The sequence below is a fragment of the Pituophis catenifer genome, unplaced genomic scaffold, assembly GCF_029215685.1.
Source record: "Pituophis catenifer annectens isolate HBS135680 unplaced genomic scaffold, rPitCat1.0.hap2 SCAF_2, whole genome shotgun sequence".
In the NCBI taxonomy this organism is placed as follows: Eukaryota; Metazoa; Chordata; class Lepidosauria; order Squamata; family Colubridae; genus Pituophis; species Pituophis catenifer.
The window spans coordinates 294,304,618-294,325,913 of NW_027256882.1; the positions used below are offsets into that span (position 1 = coordinate 294,304,618).

General features: G+C 46.2%; 1 protein-coding gene across 1 annotated transcript in view; it reads right to left on the reverse strand.

The window, feature by feature from the left end:
• ARID3C (AT-rich interaction domain 3C) overlaps window positions 1–18,882 on the reverse strand; it is a 123,137-nt gene extending 104,255 nt beyond the window's left edge. The window contains exons 1-3 of the mRNA XM_070934582.1: window positions 18,700–18,882; window positions 5,373–5,618; window positions 4,773–5,213 (exon numbers count right to left, since the gene is read on the reverse strand). Coding sequence (XP_070790683.1) covers window positions 4,773–5,213; window positions 5,373–5,618; window positions 18,700–18,882 — 870 coding nt within the window. The remainder of the gene's footprint in view (window positions 1–4,772; window positions 5,214–5,372; window positions 5,619–18,699) is intronic.
• Window positions 18,883–21,296: the final 2,414 nt, after the last annotated feature.

Here is a 21,296-nt window from a genome sequence, read left to right on the forward strand (position 1 = left end):
TGAGAGCAGCAAGTTCTGGATTTTTTTTTCCTCGAGAAAGCGATCGAGAACAGATTTCCAGAGAAAAATCAACAAGAGAAAACTCACGTTTTGCCCAATGAAATACCACTGGATCAAGATTTGTGTCCCTATTTGCAGTTATTTCAGAAATTTACGAGGAGAATAAATTTCTAAAAATAGAAAGTCCTCTCGGATGAAACAAGCATTTCCTCATTTTTCTTATGCTTGTTTTTCTTTTTAATTTCATAAAACACTTCCTACAATTTCTGACTTTTAACACCATTTTAGATATCGTTAGTATCTCGGCTGCTAGGTATATTTATCTGGGATGTTTGTTATTCTTTCCAAAATCTTTTTTAGAATGAAATGAAGAAGTGTTTTTACTGTCATATATTTTTCAAACGATAAACCTCCTAGAGTCATTGATTGAGATGGACGGTTATAGAAACTGAATAAATAAATAAATAAATATTTTTAAAAGGAAATATTTTGTAATAATCAATTTTTCTTCTTAGGGGGAAAATGGAACAGTATTGGGGGAGGAAATCACATTTTCTTCTTTTTTTCCCCTTCATATCTTTATCTCTCATTCTTTCTCTCTCTTTTTTTTTCCTCTCTCTCCCTGTAATACACATGCATACATATGCATAATATATTAGCCTGTTTCCATTCTGTGATCACTTCTGACACCTGTCCATCAAAATTTTTCTACTTCCGAAAATTGTTCTCTTTCATCACCAACCCAGAACAGCAGGGAACTCTTCTGGTTTTGTCAAAACAGATCTAGGATCTTGAGTCCAAAGAAGGATCAAGGATGACCCAGGTTTAAGCCATAAAACAGCCATGAAACACACTGGCAATCTTTGCCCACCCCACCCCACCCCACCCCCCACCCGGTCACTCTTAGCCCGAGAGATGCTGCTGAAAAGGAACCAGGGAGGCGACGTGAAACCACAAATGCTGGCTTGACATCTTTGCCGAAAAGGCAGGATATATATGAAAGTGATGGATAAATAATAACCAAGTCCAGGAAAATTGGGTGAGGTTGGATAATTATTGTGGTCTTTGCCAAAAAAAGAAATAACGTTTAGCATTCTATTTTGAATTCAGAAAAAGATAGGGAAGAAATTTCGGAGCAACCTGATTCCCTCTTTTTCGTTTACCCTTCTGGCCTCTGACAACTCGGACGCTGTCGTCTTAACGACAGAGAAATTAAATCCGTGCAAAAATCACAATCAGGTCACTAAAGGCTGAACAGCGAGGTTTCCCTGAGTTGCCCCGAGTGGTTTGTGCAAACCTTAATTAACTGGTGTGCAGGCATGTAGTTGCTGTACTCAAAGGTTAGCTTAAAGTACAATTTCTGTAGAAATGCAGAAAATGGACTTATCCGATAAGGCCAGGACACGAGATGGATAGACACCCACCCACCCCAAACCTGCCTTTCCTCCAACCACCCAGTTCCCTATAAAATGGGACGCAGGACTACGAGGAGAATTTGAAGAGGGAGAAGTGAAAACTCGGAATCCAGCAAATGTTCACCAAATGTTTTTGGGAAAGGAAAAAGAATCAGTTCTCAGTAGTATATATGCTCAAGAAGGATGGGTGAACATATTTATTAAAATGACTAAGTTCAAAGCAACTTTAATGAATTAAGATTTTATTAAACTAACTTCTTAAAAATAAATTAAACAAACATATAAATATAAATTTAATAAAGAATAACGTCTGGCACATAAAGGGCACCTCAAGATGATAAGCCTTGATGATGGGTGCACATATTTACTAAAAATGACTAAGTTCAAAGCAACTTTAATAAAATAAACTAATTTATTTTAAAAAATGTAATAAAAAATAAATACGAATTTTAAAAATAATAACTTCTGGCACGTAAGGGCCATCTCAAGATGATGTTAGAAGACTTGATGTTGGATGAATATATTTATTAAAGTAACTAATTTCAAAGCAATTAATAAAGGTCGATTAAACCTTTAATATTTAAACCTTCAATACCGATTAATAAATGTATTAAAATAAATTTAATAAAAAATAAATACACATTTTAAAAATAATAACTTCTGGCATGTCAAGGGCATCTTAAGATGACAGATAGACATGAGAAGTTGTGTTGTTTGAAAAATCTCTCTCTCTCTCTCTCTCTCTCAAACACACAGAGACACATCAAATCAAAATGTTAAACATAAACTGGTAGCTTTGAAGGCCAAACTAAACTCATATAACAGAGATAATCCAGCTTCCCTATGGGAGGGGGGCACCTGCAAAGGAGGGGGTAGGGAACAGGGGTCCCAGATGTTGTTTCCAAATTAGCTTCCGCTCCCACCACCTTCCGCCAAAAAGCAAGCTTCCCTGCCAGGAAGTGTTCCCCTCCCCCACCCCTGAAAAAAAGGCAGCTCTGGACCCAAGCAGGAGGTGGGGGGGGGCGGAGAAAGAACCGTGGACCGCAGGGGTGGGCTGTCACTTTTCAGCTTTCTGTCCCACCACTTGATAAGAACTGAATTCTAACTTACTCAAATTGTCCTTGGGGACAAGTTTTTGGAGCCGCTCAAATGATCATGTTTGGAAGAAGAAGAATGGACAAGAAGGAATCAGGAACGGGATGGAGAGTTGGGATAACAAATACCTTATAAGGAAAAAGTATTCTTTCTTTCTTTCTTTCTTTCTTTCTTTCTTTCTTTCTTTCTTTCTTTCTCTCTCATCTATTTTTCTATCCTATGTCTCTTTCTCTCTGTATCTATCCTATTTCTCTCTCTATTCTAATTCTACCTATATATCTATCCATCTATCTATATCATATCCTATTTCTCTCACATACATCTTTTTATCTATCCTGTTTCTCTTTGTATTTATCCTATTTTTTCTTTCTTTCTTTCTATCTATCTATCTATCTATCTATCTATCTATCTATCTATCTCATCTTTCTCATCTATTTATATATATTTATCCTATCTATATTTATCCTTTATGTATCATCTATCTATCCATCTGTCTGTCTGTCTCTGTCTGTCTGTCTGTCTATCATACACACACACACATACTATTTTGTTCTTTCTCTAGCCCATCTATTTCTTTCTATCTATCTATCTATCTATCTATCTGTCTGTCTATCTATCTATCTATCTATCGAATCGAATCTAACATACATGCACACACACCATATATATACTATTTCTCTCTCTCTCATCTTTTTATCTATACTGTTTCTCTTTCTCTCTGTATTTATCCTATTTCTATCTATCTATATCTCATTTTTCTCATCTATTTATTCTATCTCTATATATTTAACCTATCTATATCCTTTATGTATCATCTATCTACCTACCTACCTACCTATCTATCATAGACACATATATACTATTTTGTTGTTTCTCTCTCTATCGCATCTATCTATCTATCTATCTATCTATCTATCTATCTATCTATCTATCTATCATCTAATTTTAAAACCACCAATCTCCCTTACAAAGGGACTCTGGGCAGTGTACAATAAATTATATTAAAAACATAAAACCCAATATACAACATATAAAGAAGGCAAGTAACTTTAAAAATAAATTAGTATTGAGAAAGAGCCCAAGAATTAAGAGGGGGGGGAGGAACAGAGGGGAGGCAGAGTCAGGATCTGCACCCTCATTAAACTAGTTGAAGGGTCACTCAAAAGCTGAGAAGTTATAAAAGAGATCCCGAAAACAAGCATTTACATTGCAAAGAGAGTCCAAGGATTACACGGTCCCTCACATAAACACCCCCGAAATAGCAGATGGAAAGCAGCTGGTCACAGCATAGGGGGCTGCCCCCTCTTTTGCAGCCCCCTAAGCAGAGAGAGCAAACCAAAATCCCACACCCACTGAGGATAACTGTAAGGCAGGGACAAATGAATACTGCAAAAAGGCATTAATTTAGCAGAAGTGCTCTCTTCTGAGGCATTCAGGAAGATCACTGGGTGGTACCCTTTCTCACCCCAGCCTACCTCGTAAGATTGCTGTGCCAGGGATTTAAAAACTCTGGGAGAAATTCCCTTGTATGTTACTGGACTGATAAAATGTATATATGTGTATGAAAGGATGACAAGCTTAATTCAACGCAACATCAATAAAAAATTCTGCAAAGCAAAAAATTAGAAAGTCTGCCTCTAAAATCCCTGTGAATTCAAGGAGACCCACGAGGGGGGGGGGCAAAAACCCCTTTCACATAAAGGGGGGGGGGACTTACACAAAACACAAATCCCCAAAATATAATAGCTTAGAAACAATGAATTCTTCAAACTCCTTAAATTATTCTTCTTGGCTTTTGAAAGCCGGCACTAAACCTGAGAGACGTTTCTAAGCCCAAAATAATCTGAATAATGAAGGCCATCCAAGAAAGGGGAAGGTAAATTCCAAGGGGGGGGTGCAATTTTTTTTACACGGACCAGTTTAGGTTCACTTGAACATCCCCGCGTGTCTCCGTGGGGAACCCACCCACGCATTATCCCCGACGCTCCCGAAGCGCCGTCCTATTCCCACTTCGCGGCATGCCTTCCCGAAGTTGGGCGAGTTAAGAATAGGGCCAGGATTCCACGCCGCGACTTTCCACGCGTGGGAGAAGGGAGGGACCATGGGGCGAGGGAGGGAGAGAGGACGCAAGCGCCGGGGCCAAACTTTGCAAAAGAGACACGCGAGAAGGAAGCGCGTTGGCCAGCCCGGAGAGACCCCCCCCCGACCGCCCCAAGTCCCACGCGCGACGGAGACCCACGCGGGATCGCGGCTTGGGCTGACCTGCTTGAACTGCTCCTCGTAGGTCCACTCGTGGGGCGGCGGGGGAGGCGGCGGGAGAGGCGGAGAAGTCAAGCCGGCGTGGGCGACCGGGCGTTGCGCGTGGCGGGGCCGGGACCCGACGGCTCCTTCCTCCTCCTCTTCTTCCTCCTCCTCCTCCTCCTCCTCTTCCTCCTGGTCCAGCCCGTCCTCCTCCTCTTCCTCCTCCTCCTTCTGGCGGCGGGTGGGCGGCGGGCCGCGGGCCGTGGGGAGCCCCCCGCAGAAGGGGCGCAGCGGGGCCGCCGGGGGGCCGCCGGGTTGAGCCCCCTGCGCCCTCCGGAGCTTCTCCTCCAGCCGCGCCGCCTGCGCCCGTTGCAGGTTCTCCATCACCGCTTCCAGCCGGAGCGCCCCGGCGCCGCGGACCCCCGAGCAGGACCCCGCCGAGGGCGAGAAAGCGCTGGCAGCCTGCAGGGAGAGAGAGAGAGAGAGACGCTCAGGGACCCCCACCCAAAACGCCCGGCGGGAGGCGCCGCAGCTGCCCCCCTGCCCAGCCCAGCCCCGAAGTGGCCCGCGGGGGTCTTGGCGCCCCTCGCCCCGCTGCCCCCGGCGCCCAGGGCGGCTTACCAGGGTGGCCTTGGCGGCCAGGCTGGGGTCCTCGCCCATGCCGCGGAGGGTGGGCTGGCGGGCGGGCGGGCGGGCTCCCCCGCAGCCGGCCACGCCCGGGGTCCCGGCGGGGGAGGTGGAGCGCAGCGCCCCGGCTGGAGGTGGCTCCGAGCGCGCCTGGCCCTTCCGCCTCGCAGCCTTGTGGGCGAGCTGGGCGGCCGGGGGGCGGCTTTTCCCCGGCCCGCCCTCGCCCGAGACCCCCGCCTCCTCTCGGCAACAAGTGGCGGGCGGGCCGGCCAGGCTGACCCTTCCTCCTCCTTCTCTCCTCCTCCTCCTCTTCTTCTTCCTTCTTCTCTTCCTTCCTCCTCCTCCTCCTTCCTCTTTCTTCTCTCCTCCTCTTCTTTCTCCTTCTTCCTCCTCCTCCTTTTCCTACCCTCCTACTACTACTACTCTTCTTTCTCCTCCTCCTCTCCTCCTCCTCCCGTCCTCTTCTTTCTCCTTCTTTTCTCCTTCCTCCTTCTTGTCCTCCTCCTCCTCTTCTCCTCCTCTTCCTCCTCTTCTTCTTTCTCCTCCTCCTCCTTTTCCTACCCTCCTACTACTACTACTCTTCTTTCTCCTCTTCTTCCTCCTGCTTCTCTTCCTCCTCTTCCTCCCCTCCTCTTCTTTCTCCTTCTTTTCTCCTTCCTTGTCCTCCTTCTCTCCTCCTCCTCTTCCTCCTCCTCTTCTTTCTCTTCCTACCTTCCTCCTCCTTCTCTTACTACCCTCTTCCTCCTCCTCCTCTTCTTCTTTCTCCTCCTCCTTCCTTCCTTCTCCTCCTTTTCCTACCCTCCTACTCCTACTCTTTTTCTTTCTCCTCTTCTTCCTCCTGCTTCTCTTCCTCCTCCTCTCCTCCTCCTCTTTCTCTTTCTCCTTTTCTCCTTCCTCCTTCTTGTCCTCTCCTCCTCCTCCTCTTCCTCCCCTGCCACGGGAGCGATCAATCGAGGGGGAGCGGCCGGTAGCCAGGGAGGGGTACGTGTCTTGTGTATGTGACTGGTTGGGCGGCCGGACCTGCTTCCTGCCGGGCAAAATAGGTACTGTAGTCCTGCAAAGAGGGCAGAGTCTTCCCCGCACCTTGGCGGTGACCCCTCCGGCTAAAGCCGCCCCCAGACTCAAACCTCCTGTCTCGCTCAACTCTGCAAAAAGACCCTGGCGCCCTCCCTCCCTCTCCCCCGGTTAGGATTTGCTAGGGTTTTCCCCAATTTCCAAAGTTAGCAGAAATCAAACTTTTCCTGCGGTAGGAAAAGTGCGCGCCTCGCTGCTTTTGAAGCAGCCCCCCCGAAACGCTCCCCTCGTTTCGGGGGTCCCGGTGGGAGAAGCGGTGGGTCGCGCTGAGACCTGGGCGAGGGTCTTCCCACGGTTATTCCTCCCAAATTAGGGTTAGGGCTCCTTAAATTAGGAAGAGGGGGGGTCTGCAAAGGAGGCGAGAGAATGAGGGGGATTCGGGGGGCGCGGAAGAAAAGCGCACCGTTGCAGGTTCTCAATCGGGGAGGGGGCGGGAGATTGACGGGTCCAAATAGAACAGTCGGAAGAGAATTTAGTCTTTTTGTTTTGTTTTCCCATTAACGTTCGTATTACAGACAGAAAATACCTCCGGCGTTAGAACCAAAGCAATCCTGGAAACCCCTCCTAACAAACAGGCATTGGACACTATAAAAATAACAAATACAAAAACTGGTGTGTTTTCCTAGGGAATAAGCAACCGTGGAAAAATATCTCAACAATTTAAGAAACTGGGCTATCCCGATTCTGGAATGGTCTTCCCAAAGGTTTTGGCGGCAATTTAATCTTTTGCAAAGGTCTTTGTGGAATTAAACGAAATATCAGTAATGAGGGAAATAACAGAGTTGGAAGGGACCTTGGAGGTCTTCTAGTCCAACCCTCTGCTCAAGCTGAGAACTCTATCTATAAAATTCTGGATAAATGGCTGTCCAGCTCTTCTTAAAAAGGTTTGGGAAGTGGGGGGGGGAGCTCACCAGGATTTTTGACAGCCTGCAGAGAACATTTTACAGGGTTATTTTTATGATTCCAAAACTTTTTAATCTAAGATTAATTCTGAGGAAAGCAGGTGATTTGGTACAATTAGTCTAACAATAAGATGTTTAATTTCATTGATTCTACTGTACGCTGCCCAGAGCCCCTCTCTGAGGAAAAGGGGGGGGGGTTGCACTGAAGAAATACGAAATCAAAAGAATAGAATGGAATAGAATAGAATAGAATAGAATAGAATAGAATAGAATAGAATAGAAATATAGATTAGAATAAAAAAATAGAATAGAAATATAGATTAGAATAGAAATATAGAATAGAATAGAAAAATAATAGAATAGAAATATAGAATAGAATAGAAATATAGATTAGAATAGAAAAATAGAGTAGAATAGAAAAATAATAGAATAGAAATATAGAATAGGATAGAAATATAGAATAGAATAGAAAAATAATAGAAATATAGAATAGAATAGAAATATAGATTAGAATAGAAAAATAGAGTAGAATAGAAAAATAATAGAATAGAAATATAGAATAGGATAGAAATATAGAATAAAATAGAAAAATAATAGAACAGAAATGAATAGAACAGAACAGAACAGAATAGAATATGGAATGGAATGGAATGGAATGGAATGGAATGGAATAGTAAAATAAAATAAAATTTAAAAAATAAATAAAATAATAAATAAAATAAAATAAAAATCAGTTTGGAGTGAAAAAAGAAACCAAATGATAATAAAGGTGGGATAAAAATCAAATCAATCCATCTATGAAAACCAGCCTCCAAAGAGGGTGGCAAGCAAAGTCAATAGGAGGAGCCAGATTTGCTTAATGACCACATGATTCGCTTAATAACCGCACTGATTCACTGAACAACCGTGGCAAAAAAAAGGTTGGAAAACTGGATACTATTTACTTAACAACTGCCTTGCTTAGCAACAGAAGTTCTGGCCCAATGATGCTCATAAATTTCAGGAGTACCAATATTTTAATTTGTGATGTAATTACTTTAAAACTGTTCATGCAATCTGTTTTGAAATTTTTCAATCACTTCTGAAAATGAACAAATAAAGGCAATAAAAGCTATTTTGCAAAGGGCTGTAAGATTATGGCATTGGGTGCAAACCTCAGAGGCATGTCCCCAACTGGGAAAATAAAATACAGAGACAGAAACGATATCTAAACTCCCAGAACGGCCCCTCCAGAACAAGAAGTCCTCGACTTATGACAATTGAGCCCAAGATTTCTGTTATTAAGCAAGACCGCTGTTAAGTGAATTTTGTCCCAATGTTCCCACCTTTCTGGCCACAGTTGTTAAGTGAACCATTGCAGTTTGTAAGTTAGGAACACGGTTGTTAAGTGAATCTGACTTCCCAATTGGCTTTGCTTGTGAGAAGGTCGCAAAAGGAGATCACGTAACCATGGGACACTGCAACCATCATAAATATGAGTCAGTTGCCAAGTGTCTCAATTTTAATCACGTGACCTGGGGATGCTGCAAGTCATAAGTGTGAAAAAACGATCGTAAGTCACTTTTTCCAGTGCGTCGTAACTTTGAACGGTCACTAAAAGAAAGGTTGTAAATCGAAGACTACCTTATTTGACACTCTGAGGCCTTTTCCTCTCCTTTCTTCCCCAGATCCTTGTTCTTTTCCTGTATATTTCCACAGAAATGAAATTATCAAGGCAGTTTGCAGTAGGAGCAAAAAAACAGGCTCTCAATAAAAGGAAGGTAAAAAAACCAGAACTGACAACTTCACAAACTGACAACTAAAGCAAAGACATTTTTTTTAAAAAAGTTATTGGTGTGGGAGGAACCGCACATTATAAGCACCCAAGAATCTTATCAGGACATCTAACGACCATTAATGAATGGGTTAATTGAGCTGCTCTGAATTCTGCACCCCAATTCCTTTCGCTGCCAGGAGGGGTGCATTTAGGTAAAGTCCCATCGGCAAAGGAGGGAGAAATGTGACCTCTAGCGGAAAAAACGGGGAACAGACGGTGGGGTACAAATTTATACAAGAGAGCATCCAATCTTTTGAAGCAGAATAATCCATATAACTAACTCTTTAGCTGCATTCACTCCACCTGCTTATAACTTGGCTGATGGATAAACTAGCTCTCCAAGTTTATATCAGCTGATATATCAATCAAATGAACTGGGCTTCTACATCCTGCTCAGCAGTAGAAACACGCTTATACAATTAATCAAGGTTAGCATATAGAAAGAATGTAGAATAACAGTGTTTGGAAGGGACCTTGGAGGTCTTCTAGTCCACCCCCCTGCTCAAACAGGAGACCCTAAATGATTTTGGACACATGGCTGCCCAGTCTCTTCTTAAAAACCACCAATGATGGAGCTTTTTCAAGAGGTAACTGGACTTCGTTGTTTTTCTTTGAAGGTGTTTCCTCAGCTCTTCTTCAGCTCTTCTTGGATGAGAAGCGAAACGTCTTCAAAGAAAAACAAAGAAAGTCCAGGTCCCTTTTGAAGCAGCACCTTTGGGACAGCCATGACCTGGATGACGGAGAATCTCCATAGACTCCAGTGATGGAGCACCCAAAAGTTCTGAAGGCAAGTCCTTCCACTGATTGATATATTCCCACTGTCAAAAAAAATTATCCTTAGTTCCAGGTTGCTTCTCTCCTTGATTAGTTTCCATCCGTTGCTTCTTGTCCTGCCTTCAGGTGCTTTGGAGAATAGGTGGACCCCCTCTTCTTCTTTGTGGCAGCCCCTGAGATGTTGGAACACTGCTATCATGTCTCCCCTAGTCCTTCTTTACATTAAGCTAGACATACCCAGTTCCTGCAACTATTCATATGTTTTATCCTCCAACCCACTAATATTTATTGCTCTTCTCTGCACCCTTTCTAGAGTCTCAACATCTTATTTGTATCATGGTGACCAAAACTGGATGCAGCATTCCAGGTGTGGACTTACTAAGGATTTATAAAGCAGTACTAACGCTTTTTGATTCTATGTCTCTGTTTATAAAACCAAGGATTGTATTAGCTATTTTGGGCGATACGTTGAGTCCTGGTTCACATTAAGTCCATTAGGTCTCCAATTTAGGGTTCCACCATAAGCAGTGAGATGTTAGACCTACAGCAAAGGCTCCCTTCTGGGCCAAGACCACAAAACAATAAACAATCTGGTACTTTTAGCACATTTAATATGAAGCTTCCTTCTTTCCTTCGCAAAAGCAAGAATGCTTTAAATTACAACACTTCCTCCTCCTTGTTGAAATTGAAAAATTCAAAAACAAAAGGAAATTCTATGTAGAGAAAAGTAGTCTTACACTTAGGCAAGAAAAATCAAAAGTATACATATAAACTGGGGGAAACCAGGCTTAAAAGCAGTGACTGGGAGAGGAATCTTGGAGTCTTAGTGGACTTCCAGTTAAATATGAGCCAGCAATGTGCAGCGGCAGCCAAAAAAGCCAATGCAATCCTAAATTGCATTAACAGAGGGATACAATCAAGATCAAGGGAGGTCCTAATACCACTCTATAAAGCCTTAGTAAGACCACACTTAGAGTACAGCATCCAGTGTTGGTCACCACACTATAAAAAAGAGGTCAAGACTCTGGAAAGAGTGCAGAGGAGAGCAATCAGGATGATTAAGGGACTGGAGACTAAAACATACGATGAACGGTTGCAGGAACTGGGCCTGGCTAGTCTAGGGAAGAGAAGGACCAGGGGAGGCAGGATAGCAGTCTTCCAATATTTGAGGGGCTGCCACAGAGAGGAGGAAGGGGGTCAAGCTATTCTCCAATCCACCTGAAGGCCAGACAAGGAATAATGGATGGAAACTGATCAAGGAGAGATTCAACCTGGAAATAAGGAGAAATTTCCTGACAGTGAGAACAATCAACCGATGGAACAGAAGCTGCCTTCGGAAGTTGTAGGAGCTTCATCACTGGAGGCTTTCAAGAAGAGACTGGACTACCATCTGTCAAAAATGGTGTAGGGTCTCCTGCTTGGGCGGGGGGTTGGACTAGATGATTTACAAGGTCCCTTCCAACTCTGTTAATCTGTATCTGTATTGTTGATATACTTAGAGGATTTGTCCCCGGACCTCAACCAAACTTACTGCACGGATTTCTACGAAAATCTTCCTAGATTTTGGTTCTTTTCAAGGATTGTGCTTTTGGTTTGCAAAGCTGCAGAAAATCAGCATTTGGAGGGTGGAGGATATTTATTTTTTGCAAAGGTCCCGACTGCTACCACATTTTCATCTGCCATCCAACAAGAGGGGCAAGAGTCAATAAATATTCCAGGCCAGCCTTTTGGGGTGATGGATGCGGGAGTTAAATCACCCGACAGCTCCCCGCAAACAGACAGATAGCCGGAGTAGATAACCAGATAACTGTAGACTAAAGGATAAGCAGAGATATATGAACACTTCACCCAGATTCCAGGGCCAGCTGGACTAGACGGATAGCACCCAAGCAAATCAATGGAGACTCGAGACAGAAAGACAGCATGACAAAGTAAGAGGCAGAGAGAATATGTTTTCAGGGGCACGGAAGGAAATTTGTTCGTGTCATAAAGGGAGGAATCGAAAGATTCGGCCTCGCCACCGTTTTGTTTTCCAGGCCTAAATCCCATTTATCCAAGCAGCAAGTATTTTTCCCTTTCGCCCGTGCAAAAGTCAGTTTGCTCCGTGTTTGAATTTTAATGCGTAATGTTTTTTTAATGCTCCAATTATGGTGTCCTTGGTGTTCTCTGAGCGTGGTAGTTTGCTTGTAGATGTTTCATTACCAAACAAGGTAACATCATCAGTACTAGAAGGGAGTGAGGTTCGCAGGGAGCAGGAGCTTGCTGGTGAATAAATGGAATAAATTAATTATTAATAGAAAAGCAAATAAATATAAAAGCTGGGATGCTGTCCAAGGCCCTCTCAGAGGTCCTCCTCCTCCTGCTCCTCCTCCTCCTCAAACCCTCTTCTAGCACTGATGATGTTCCCTAGTTGGGTCATGAAATGTCTGCAAGAAAACAACCAAGCTCAGAGAGCACCAAGGATCCCACAGACGTCCTCCTCCTCCTCCTCCTCAAACCCCCTTCTAGCACTGATGAGATCACCTGGTTGGGTGATGAAACATCTGCAAGAAAATCATCAAGCTCAGGGAGCACCAAGGATCCCACAGTCCTCCTCCTCCTCCACCTTCTGCTCTTCCTCACCGCAGACCCCACTTCCTTCTAGCCAGGGGTAAAATCTACTTACCTTCCCAACCAGTTGGGAAGTGCACAAGCCGCTCGTGTGTGTCATGTATGTGCACGGACCCTCTGCGCATGCGCAAATCCTTCTGCACATACGCAGAGGGTAAAAAATAGGTTACTTCCTGGTTAAAACCAGAAAGTAACGATGACCAGGCAGGTGAGTGGAGCCTCACGCCACCATCACTACTGGTTCTCTGTACCACCAGCCATCATTGCTACCGGTTCGGCCAAACCAGTCCGAACCGGGAACATTTCACCCCTGCTTCTAGCACTGATGAGGTCACCTAGTAGGGTCATGAAACATCTGCAAGAAAATCACCAAGCTCAGGGAGCACCCAGGACTCCACTATTCACTCCTGTGCTATAAGTAGTTTCTTCTATCAGTAACGCTCTAATTGTTCTATATTGTTTTATGACGTTGTGAACTGTCCAGAGTCACTCCAGAGTGAGAAGTTTAGCAAATAAGTTAAATAAGTTAAAATTAAACTGCTTTCCCCTTGAAAGCAAGAGAGCAATTTTTGTCCATTCTTCCAACACAGAGAAACGAGGGAGGCCCAACGAGTGGCTCATAATAACCAACCAGGGGTGAAATACAACAGGTTCTAACAGGTTCTGGAGAAACAGTAGCGGAAATTTTGAGTAGTTCGGAGAACCGGCAAATACCACCTCTGGCTGCCCCCAGAGTGGGATGGGAATGGAGATTTTGCAATATCCTTCCCCCCAGGAGGGGTGGGAATGGAGATTTTGCAGTATCCGTCCCCTGGAATGGAGTGGGAATGGAGATTTTGCAATATCCTTCCCCTGCCACGCCCACCAAGCCACGCCCACAGAACCGGTAGGGAAAAAAATTGGATTTCACCCCTGTAACCAGCACTTGTAAGTTAAAGAAACTCAGAGTTCGTCTCTGCAGCACTAGGAAAGACCAAAGGTAATTTAACCCACCCGAGACCCCAGAGAAGGCTTTGGGCAGCAGTTAGGGTTAGGGTATATATATTTATTTGCTTTTCTATTACTAATTAATTTTTCCATTTGTACATCACCCAGCTCCATCCGATTCTCAGGAAGCAACCGGGGAGAGCAATTCGTAAGGAAAACTGGCTTGGTTTATTTCTTTCTGAAGGAAGTGAAATAAAACACACTGCCTCTTGAAAGAAGGAATCCTTGAACACCATTAGCCAGAAATTGTGGGGAGGGGAGGAGTGGGGGGGGGAATACATTAAGGTGGCTACTGAATTCAAATCTACATGTCCCAGGATAATGTTGCAGGATCCAATCTGGGTCGGTCACCGGGACCAGAGGTTTTGTCTTCTGAGCTCTCGGACTCATGCTGAAGCACATCCTCTGTTGTGACCTAGGCTTACAATACACAATTAGTCCCCAAAAAACCTATTTTATTGTAACAGCTGAGAATTACATTCATTCCCAGCTCAGTCCCAATTAGTTGCCAAAAATAAGTCCTTCAGAAGAAGTCCTTCAGGATAATCACCAACCTTTATCTTCTTTGACACCCTGCCAAAGGCCTTATTTGGCAAAGCCCCACGGAGTTCAGAAACAAACAAGGGATGCCGACTGGAAACAGAGTTAGCAACGTTGCTTTCCTGCAAAAGGCCCAAGTGCCTTTGTTTCTCTTTTAAGCCTTATTGGGTGGGTGGGGGCAATCCTCTTCTGGCCTTACTCCGACTTACTTAGTCGTCCCTTTTGCTTTAGCTGCTCTTGCCTTCTGGCAGCTCTGCCCATGCGTGCACTAGGAACAGGCTCTTCCTGTTCCTCTGCATCTCTACTGTCTAACTCTGGGGGCTCCGGAGTCTGCGCGTAACTCCCAGATGGCCCTGGCCCCAGCTCTGCCTCCGACGCAGAGCCCTCTTCTGGGCCTTCCCAGACTCCAGGACTGGCCCATGTTCCTCCCCAGCCTCCTCACTGTCCGACTGCTGCAAGCTCCGCAGGCTGCTGGCGGACCACAGCATCCTCAGCAGGTGTGGTATTCACTTACTTTCCCACCAGTTTGCAAATGTGAGCACAGACATGTGCTTTGCTGGCACGCACGCCTTCCACACATGCGCCCAGCCTCAAAACGTGCCTACATAGGATGGCATAGAGCCAGGGTGGGTGGCCAGGCTCACCCGTGATTTCCACTACCGGCTCAGGTGAACCGGTCTGAACCGGCTGAATACCACCTCTGATCCTCAGGGAACTTCTCTCTAGGAGTGTGTGTGCTTTGGGCTATACATAGGAGGTACATTCAATTTCGCCGCTACTAAGATTGTTGGACAAGCCATGAAAGCCATCGGGGTAACTTTGGGCCAATCACCAGGAGTCTATGAGTTCTAGTCCCGCCTTAGGCATGAAAACTGTTTGGGTGACTTTGGGCCAATCGCTGGGAGAGGGTGAGTTCTAGTCCCAGTTTAGGGGCAGTCACACTCTCTGAGCCCATCACAGAGTTAAATGAAGAGGGTATACAACCTGTTAGGTCAGGGGTGTCAAACTATTTCCTTGAGGGCCGGATCAGCATTGTAATTCTCCTGAAAAAGGGCCATTGGGGGGGGGCACACATCGCCGCCACCCCACCCACCCCCCGTGCCCTGTTTTGGCCAGCAGAGACACTGCGGGCCGGTCCTTGATATTTCCAGGCTGGCCCCGCAGGCCGGATCTGGCCCACGGGCCTTGAGTTTGACACCCCTGTGTTAGATAGATAGATAGATGATAGATAGATAGATAGATAGATAGATAGATAGATAGATAGATAGATAGATAGATAGGATAGATAGGCAGGCAGGCAGGCAGGCAGATGATACAGTAGTAACCAAAATTGGGGAAACCTTTTGGGAAAAGTATATTTTCTAAAAATAGCTAATAACACCACTTTTTTTTTTTTTTGGAGTAGTACCATAAAATTACATATCAATGGAAAGATAATTTAATCCAGAATGGAATGCAATAACTTTTATGAAGGGTTTGCTATTAGAATAACAGTTACAATATAAAGAAGAAAAGTGAAACACGTAGAAAAAATGAGTCATTCAAAAATTATCACCATCCAAAAAATTAGATATACAAAAATTATCACTGTATCAGTTAATACTTTGTTGGGTAACCTTGAGCATGAATTCCAGCCTTACAACGCCTTCCCATGGAGGGAACCAAGTCTTTGAGTTCTGCAGCTGTTATCATGTGAAACCAAGATTGAACGATGGCTTCTATTAACTGGGTTTTAATGCTGGGTCGCTTCTGACTAACCAGTTTCTTTAGTCGGCTCCATAGATTTTCAATTGGGTGAAGGTCTGGGCTCTTCCCAGGCCATTCCAGCAGTGGAATAGGATTATCTTCAAACTCCAAACAAAAAAAAAAGTGGTGTTATTAGCCATCAAACCTCAAAAATACACTTTTCCCAAAAGGTTTCCACAATTTTGGCCCCTACTGTAGATACTATAGGTCAGTGGTCCCCAACCCCCGGTCCGCGGACCGGTGCCAGGCCGTGGAGTACCTGGCACCGGGCCGCGCAGCGGCCGGGGGACATAAACGCTGCAGCGCAAAGGCTCCTGGGCCGTGCGCAAAGGCTCCAGGGAAGAGAGCCCCGCGCAGGTACGCACGTGTGGCCCAAAGCCCCCACCCCTGCGCGCGCTCAGCGGGCCACGGTAAAATTATCAAAGGCTGATTGGTCCGCGGCGATAAAAAGGTTGGGGACCACTGCTATAGGTAGATAGATAAGATAGATGTAGTGTCAGCCCTGGAGCCATTTTCCTGCCTCAGAGTTTTGATTTTGTTGGGGGTGTTACTTAGAATCCTGACGTTTATATGATGATGGTGATAGATCAGGGGTGAAATGCTCCCGGTTTGGACCAGATCGCCGGATCCGGTAGCGATTGCGGCCGGTGGTTCAGAGAACCGATAGCAAAAATCCCTGCCCCCCCCACATGCCCAGCTGAGCCGCACAATCATCAGAGGCTTTTTTAAGTAAAAAAGTAAAAAAAAAAGTAAAAGTAAAAAAAAAAAGCCTCTGATGATCGCACGGCTCAGCTGGGATCATCAGAGGCTTTTAAAAGCATTTTTTCTACAACCTCTTCAGCCGAAGAGGTTATAGAAAAAATGTTTTTAAAAGGAAAAAAAGCCTCTGATGATCACCTGCCTCAGCTGGGATCGTCAGAGGCTTTTAAAAGCATTTTTTCTACTACCTCTTTGGCCGAAGAGGTGGTAAAAAAATGTTTTTAAAAGCCTCTGATGATCCCAGCTGAGTTATCTGATCGGCAGAGGCTTTTATAAGCATTTTTTTCTGCAACCTCTTTGGCCGAAAAAATACTTTTAAAAGTAAAAAAATAAAATAAAATTGGCCACACCCACCCAGTCACATGACCCTCACCACCAGGCCACACCCCCGAACCCGTAGTAACAAATTTTACATTTCACCACTGTGATAGATAGATAAATGGAGGAGGGAGGGAGAATCACATAAAACAAACAAAGAGGCAAGGAGATCCAGAGCCATCAAGCCTCTTCCTTTCTCCTCAGTACAGCAGGGAAGGTCAACTCAAAAGGACCAAACACTGCATCCAGAACACCCATGAATTTACACGGCGAGGCCGCAATTGGGTTATTGACGTGCCATCTGTGGAAAACACTATCGAAATGATTCACACTAATGTTATTTAGCTGCAATACTTCCGTAATAAAAGGAATCAATGAGAGAGAGAAAAGACCTGTCCGGGGATTTGATTTTCTCATTTTAATGGCATACTTATTTACTCCCGCCAATCCTCCCATCGGATTTTCATTACACCACCTGGCACTGTAAGTGGACCGGTATTGATAGGACCTGCTGACTTCAGCTGACTTCAGGGCGCAAATTAAAAATAACTCATATTCGGTGACAAGGTTGCGTGCTAAGTAGCTGCCCCTGGAACGGCCGTAGCGTTCTTTGAGAAGTAGCAAAACTCAGGAGCCTCTTATGCAAATATATTTTCTGAAGCTGATTTACGACAGCAGATCTTTTACTCAGAGCCCGTTTGGTCTAAGGATTAAGGCACCAGGCTAGAAACCAAGCAATGGGGAATTCTAGTGCTGCCTTAGGCATAAAAGCCGGCTGCGTGACTTGGAGCCAACCACCAGGAGACCGTGAGTTCTAGTCTCACTTTACGCATGACAGCTGGCTAGGTGACTTTGGTTCAATCACCAGGAGATGGAGAGTTCTAGTGTTGCCTTAGGCATGAGAGCTGGCTGCGTGACTTGGAGCCAACCACCAGGAGACCGTGAGTTCTAGTCTCACTTTATGCATGACAGCTGGCTAGGTGACTTTGGTTCAATCACCAGGAGATGGAGAGTTCTAGTGTTGCCTTAGGCATGAGAGCTGGCTGCATGACTTGGAACCAACCACCAGGAGACCGTGAGTTCTAGTCTCACTTTATGCATGACAGCTGGCTAGGTGACTTTGGTTCAATCACCAGGAGATGGAGAATTCTAGTGTTGCCTTAGACATGAGAGCTGGCTGCATGACTTGGAGCCAACCACCAGGAGACCGTGAGTTCTAGTCTCACTTTACGCATGACAGCTGGCTAGGTGACTTTGGTTCAATCACCAGGAGATGGAGAGTTCTAGTGCTGCCTTAGGCATGAGAGCTGGCTGGGTGACTTGGAGCCAATCACCAGGAGACTGTGAATTCTAGTTCCGCCTTAGGCATGAAAGCCGGCTGGGTGACCTTGGGCCAATCACCAGGAGATGGAGAGTTCTAGTCAGTGGTGAAATCCAAAAATTTTCCCTACCGGTTCTGTGGGCGTGGCTTGGTGGGTGTGGCTTGCTCATGTGACCAGGTAGGCATGGCCAACTTCACATCACTCACCGTTAGAGCCAGGAGCTGCACATTCTGAAGCACATTCTGCCCCTCTGAAGCCCCAACGCTTGGACTTTCCCTCTGGCTTGACTGCCCAAGCGAACCTCGGAGCCTTCTCTTGCCCCGCTCTCCATCCCGGAGGGCCGCACATCCCCCCCACCAATCCTCTGTACAAACCGCCCGCCCTGTTTCTGCAAAGGCAGAGCCCCCCCTGCAGGGCGATCCAAAGAGGAGAGGGGGATGCTGCAGAAAAAGCTGCCTTCCACCCAGGCCCACGTGCCTCAGAGTGGCAGGCTCTGCGGGACAACAGGGCCTCTCATTTTTCCCACGGCGCAGCGTACACTTGCTACCTCTGCTTGTCTGCTTGCAAGCGGCGATCATCTCTGCTTCTCTCGGGACGCTGGTGCGGGCACCATGGATGCATTTCTTGTCGGGGCTGAGCAGGGAAGCCGCTGTCATGCCACTTCCCCTCGCTTTCCCGAGCACAGAGCAGAGGCTGTGCACTTCCTCACCGGGCTGGCCACCGGCAAAGAGCCATGCAGCTGACAGCCGCTCAATGCCCCATGCGCAGCATCGCCCAGCTGCTGGTGGGGACGGAGCAGCCAGCCCAGCTGGCTGGTTGGAGCAGCACTGCAGCTGAGGCCCCTGCACCAACATTCACCGGCGAGCACAACTTTAGTTGCGACATTCAAGCAGCCATTGCAGGGCCAGCCGCCTGGCGCAAAACCTCGCGGTTTTTCTCCTCCTCAGCATCATCCTCCCCGCTGAAGCAGCGGCGGGGCAGGAATGATTCCCGCGGACCCCGCCGCTGCTTGAGCAGGAACTTCAGTGACAGCAGCGATGTTTTTGGGGTGTCTGACAAAATGGCTGATTGAATGGCTGGATTTTTAAAAGGTTCTGGGGTTTGGTGATTGAGATGCTCCAGGGGGCTTGTGCAAGGTAGTTTTTTTTTTTTTTGTTTTTTTTGTTTTGTTTTTTATTGAATTTGTATACCGCCCTACTCCCGAAGGACTCAGGGCGGTGAACAGCCATAAAAATAAAACATATAAATACAAAATTTAAAATAGAGATAAAACAAATTAAATAAATTTGGCTGAACCATATTTAAAACCCCAATAATTTAAAACCGAATTTAAAATTCCCATTTAAAAACGGAGAAGTTTAAGTCAGGCCGGCTTGCTGGAATAGAAACGTCTTAAGCGTGCGACGGAAGGTGCGCAGATCCGGAATCCTCCGTATCTCGGGGGGGAGCTCGTTCCAGATAGTAGGTGCCCCCACAGAGAAGGCTCTCCCCCTGGGGGCCGCCAGTCGACATTGTTTGGCCGATGGCACCCGGAGGAGCCCCTCTCTATGGGAGCGTACTGGTCGGTGGGAGGCTATTGGTGGTAGCAGGCGGTCCCGTAGATAACCAGGTCCTAGGCCATGGAGCGCTCTAAAGGTGATAACCAAAACCTTGAAGCGCACTCGGAAGACCACCGGGAGCCAGTGCAGCTCGCGCAGGAGGGGCGTTACATGGGAGTGCCACGTCGCTCCCATCACCACCCGCGCGGCCGCACTCTGCGCCAGTTGGAGCCTCCGAGTGCTCCTCAAGGGGAGCCCCATGTAGAGAGCGTTACAATAGTCCAGACGGGAGGTGACGAGGGCATGAGTGACCGTGCGTAACGAGTCCCGATCCAGAAAGGGGCGCAACTGGCGAATCAGGCGAACCTGATGAAAAATCCTCCCGGTCACGGCCGTCAAGTGCTCTTCTAAAGACAGCCGTGAATCCAGGAGGACACCCAAGTTGCGAGCCCTCTCCGTGGGGGCCAATGCTTCGCCCCCAATAGTCAGCGATGGCACCAGCTGACTATATCGGGACGTCGGAAACCACAGCCACTCGGTCTTGGATGGGTTGAGTCTGAGCCGGTTTCTCCCCATCCAGATCCGTACGGCCTCCAGGCACCGGGACATCACTTCAAGGGCATCGTTGGGGTGAGCCTTGTGTCTTTCCCTATTGTAATGGTGGTAGGTAAATCCTCTTATGTCCTAAAATTCTTACAATTTGGGTGGGGGCGATGTAAAATTCTTAATCCCATCAGCTGCAACCTTCTTTGCGTTTTGTTTACGAATAGCCCAGTCTTCCTGAATGGATACAAAATCTGCATTCCTCTTCAAGTTTCTTACTTTGAAGCTGTTTTCCTATGGCAGGAAGACTGGGGCTGCTTTCTGCCTTTGTCAAAAAATTTTTCCATTTCTCCTCTTGGGAAACATTCTATCCTGCCTCTTTTTAATATTAAGAATAACGGATATTTTAATCGGGGAGCGGGAGGGGTGGCTTCCTACAGTCTGGAAGGATGGGGACCCCCAAGTGGCACCATTGAGACAGGTGCAGTGGGGGGCAGGGTGTCTTGGTTGGGTTGCTAAACCAGGATCCTCCAGAATGAACCAACCAACTTTCGGACTTGGTGCAGGTGCGGAAGAGATGTGGGGGAGCAAAGAGAGACAAAGCCAAGTTTTCTGGACAATGAGGGGAGGGGGTGTGCTTGGATGACCTCCCCCTCTTCTGCCGAGGGTCCATATTCTGCCATTGAAGCTCCGTTGCGGTGGTCCTGGAGGAGGAGGCTGAGGCCTCCAGGGTGGGTTTTTTCCAGCTTGTATTGTCCTTGTGAGTTGCCCAGAGTTGTGTTCTCACGATCAAATCTTGCCAAGCCATGGGCAGGTTGGATCTTTACTTTTTTACTTTTACTTTTATTTGATTTATATACGATTTATTTGATTTATATACGGATCTGCGGCTTTCATTCCGTCCCCAGGCAATCAGTTAATCAGAAGAAGAGTTGGAAGGGACCCTGGAGGTCATCTAGTCCAACCCCCTCGCCCCCCTCAAACAGTTA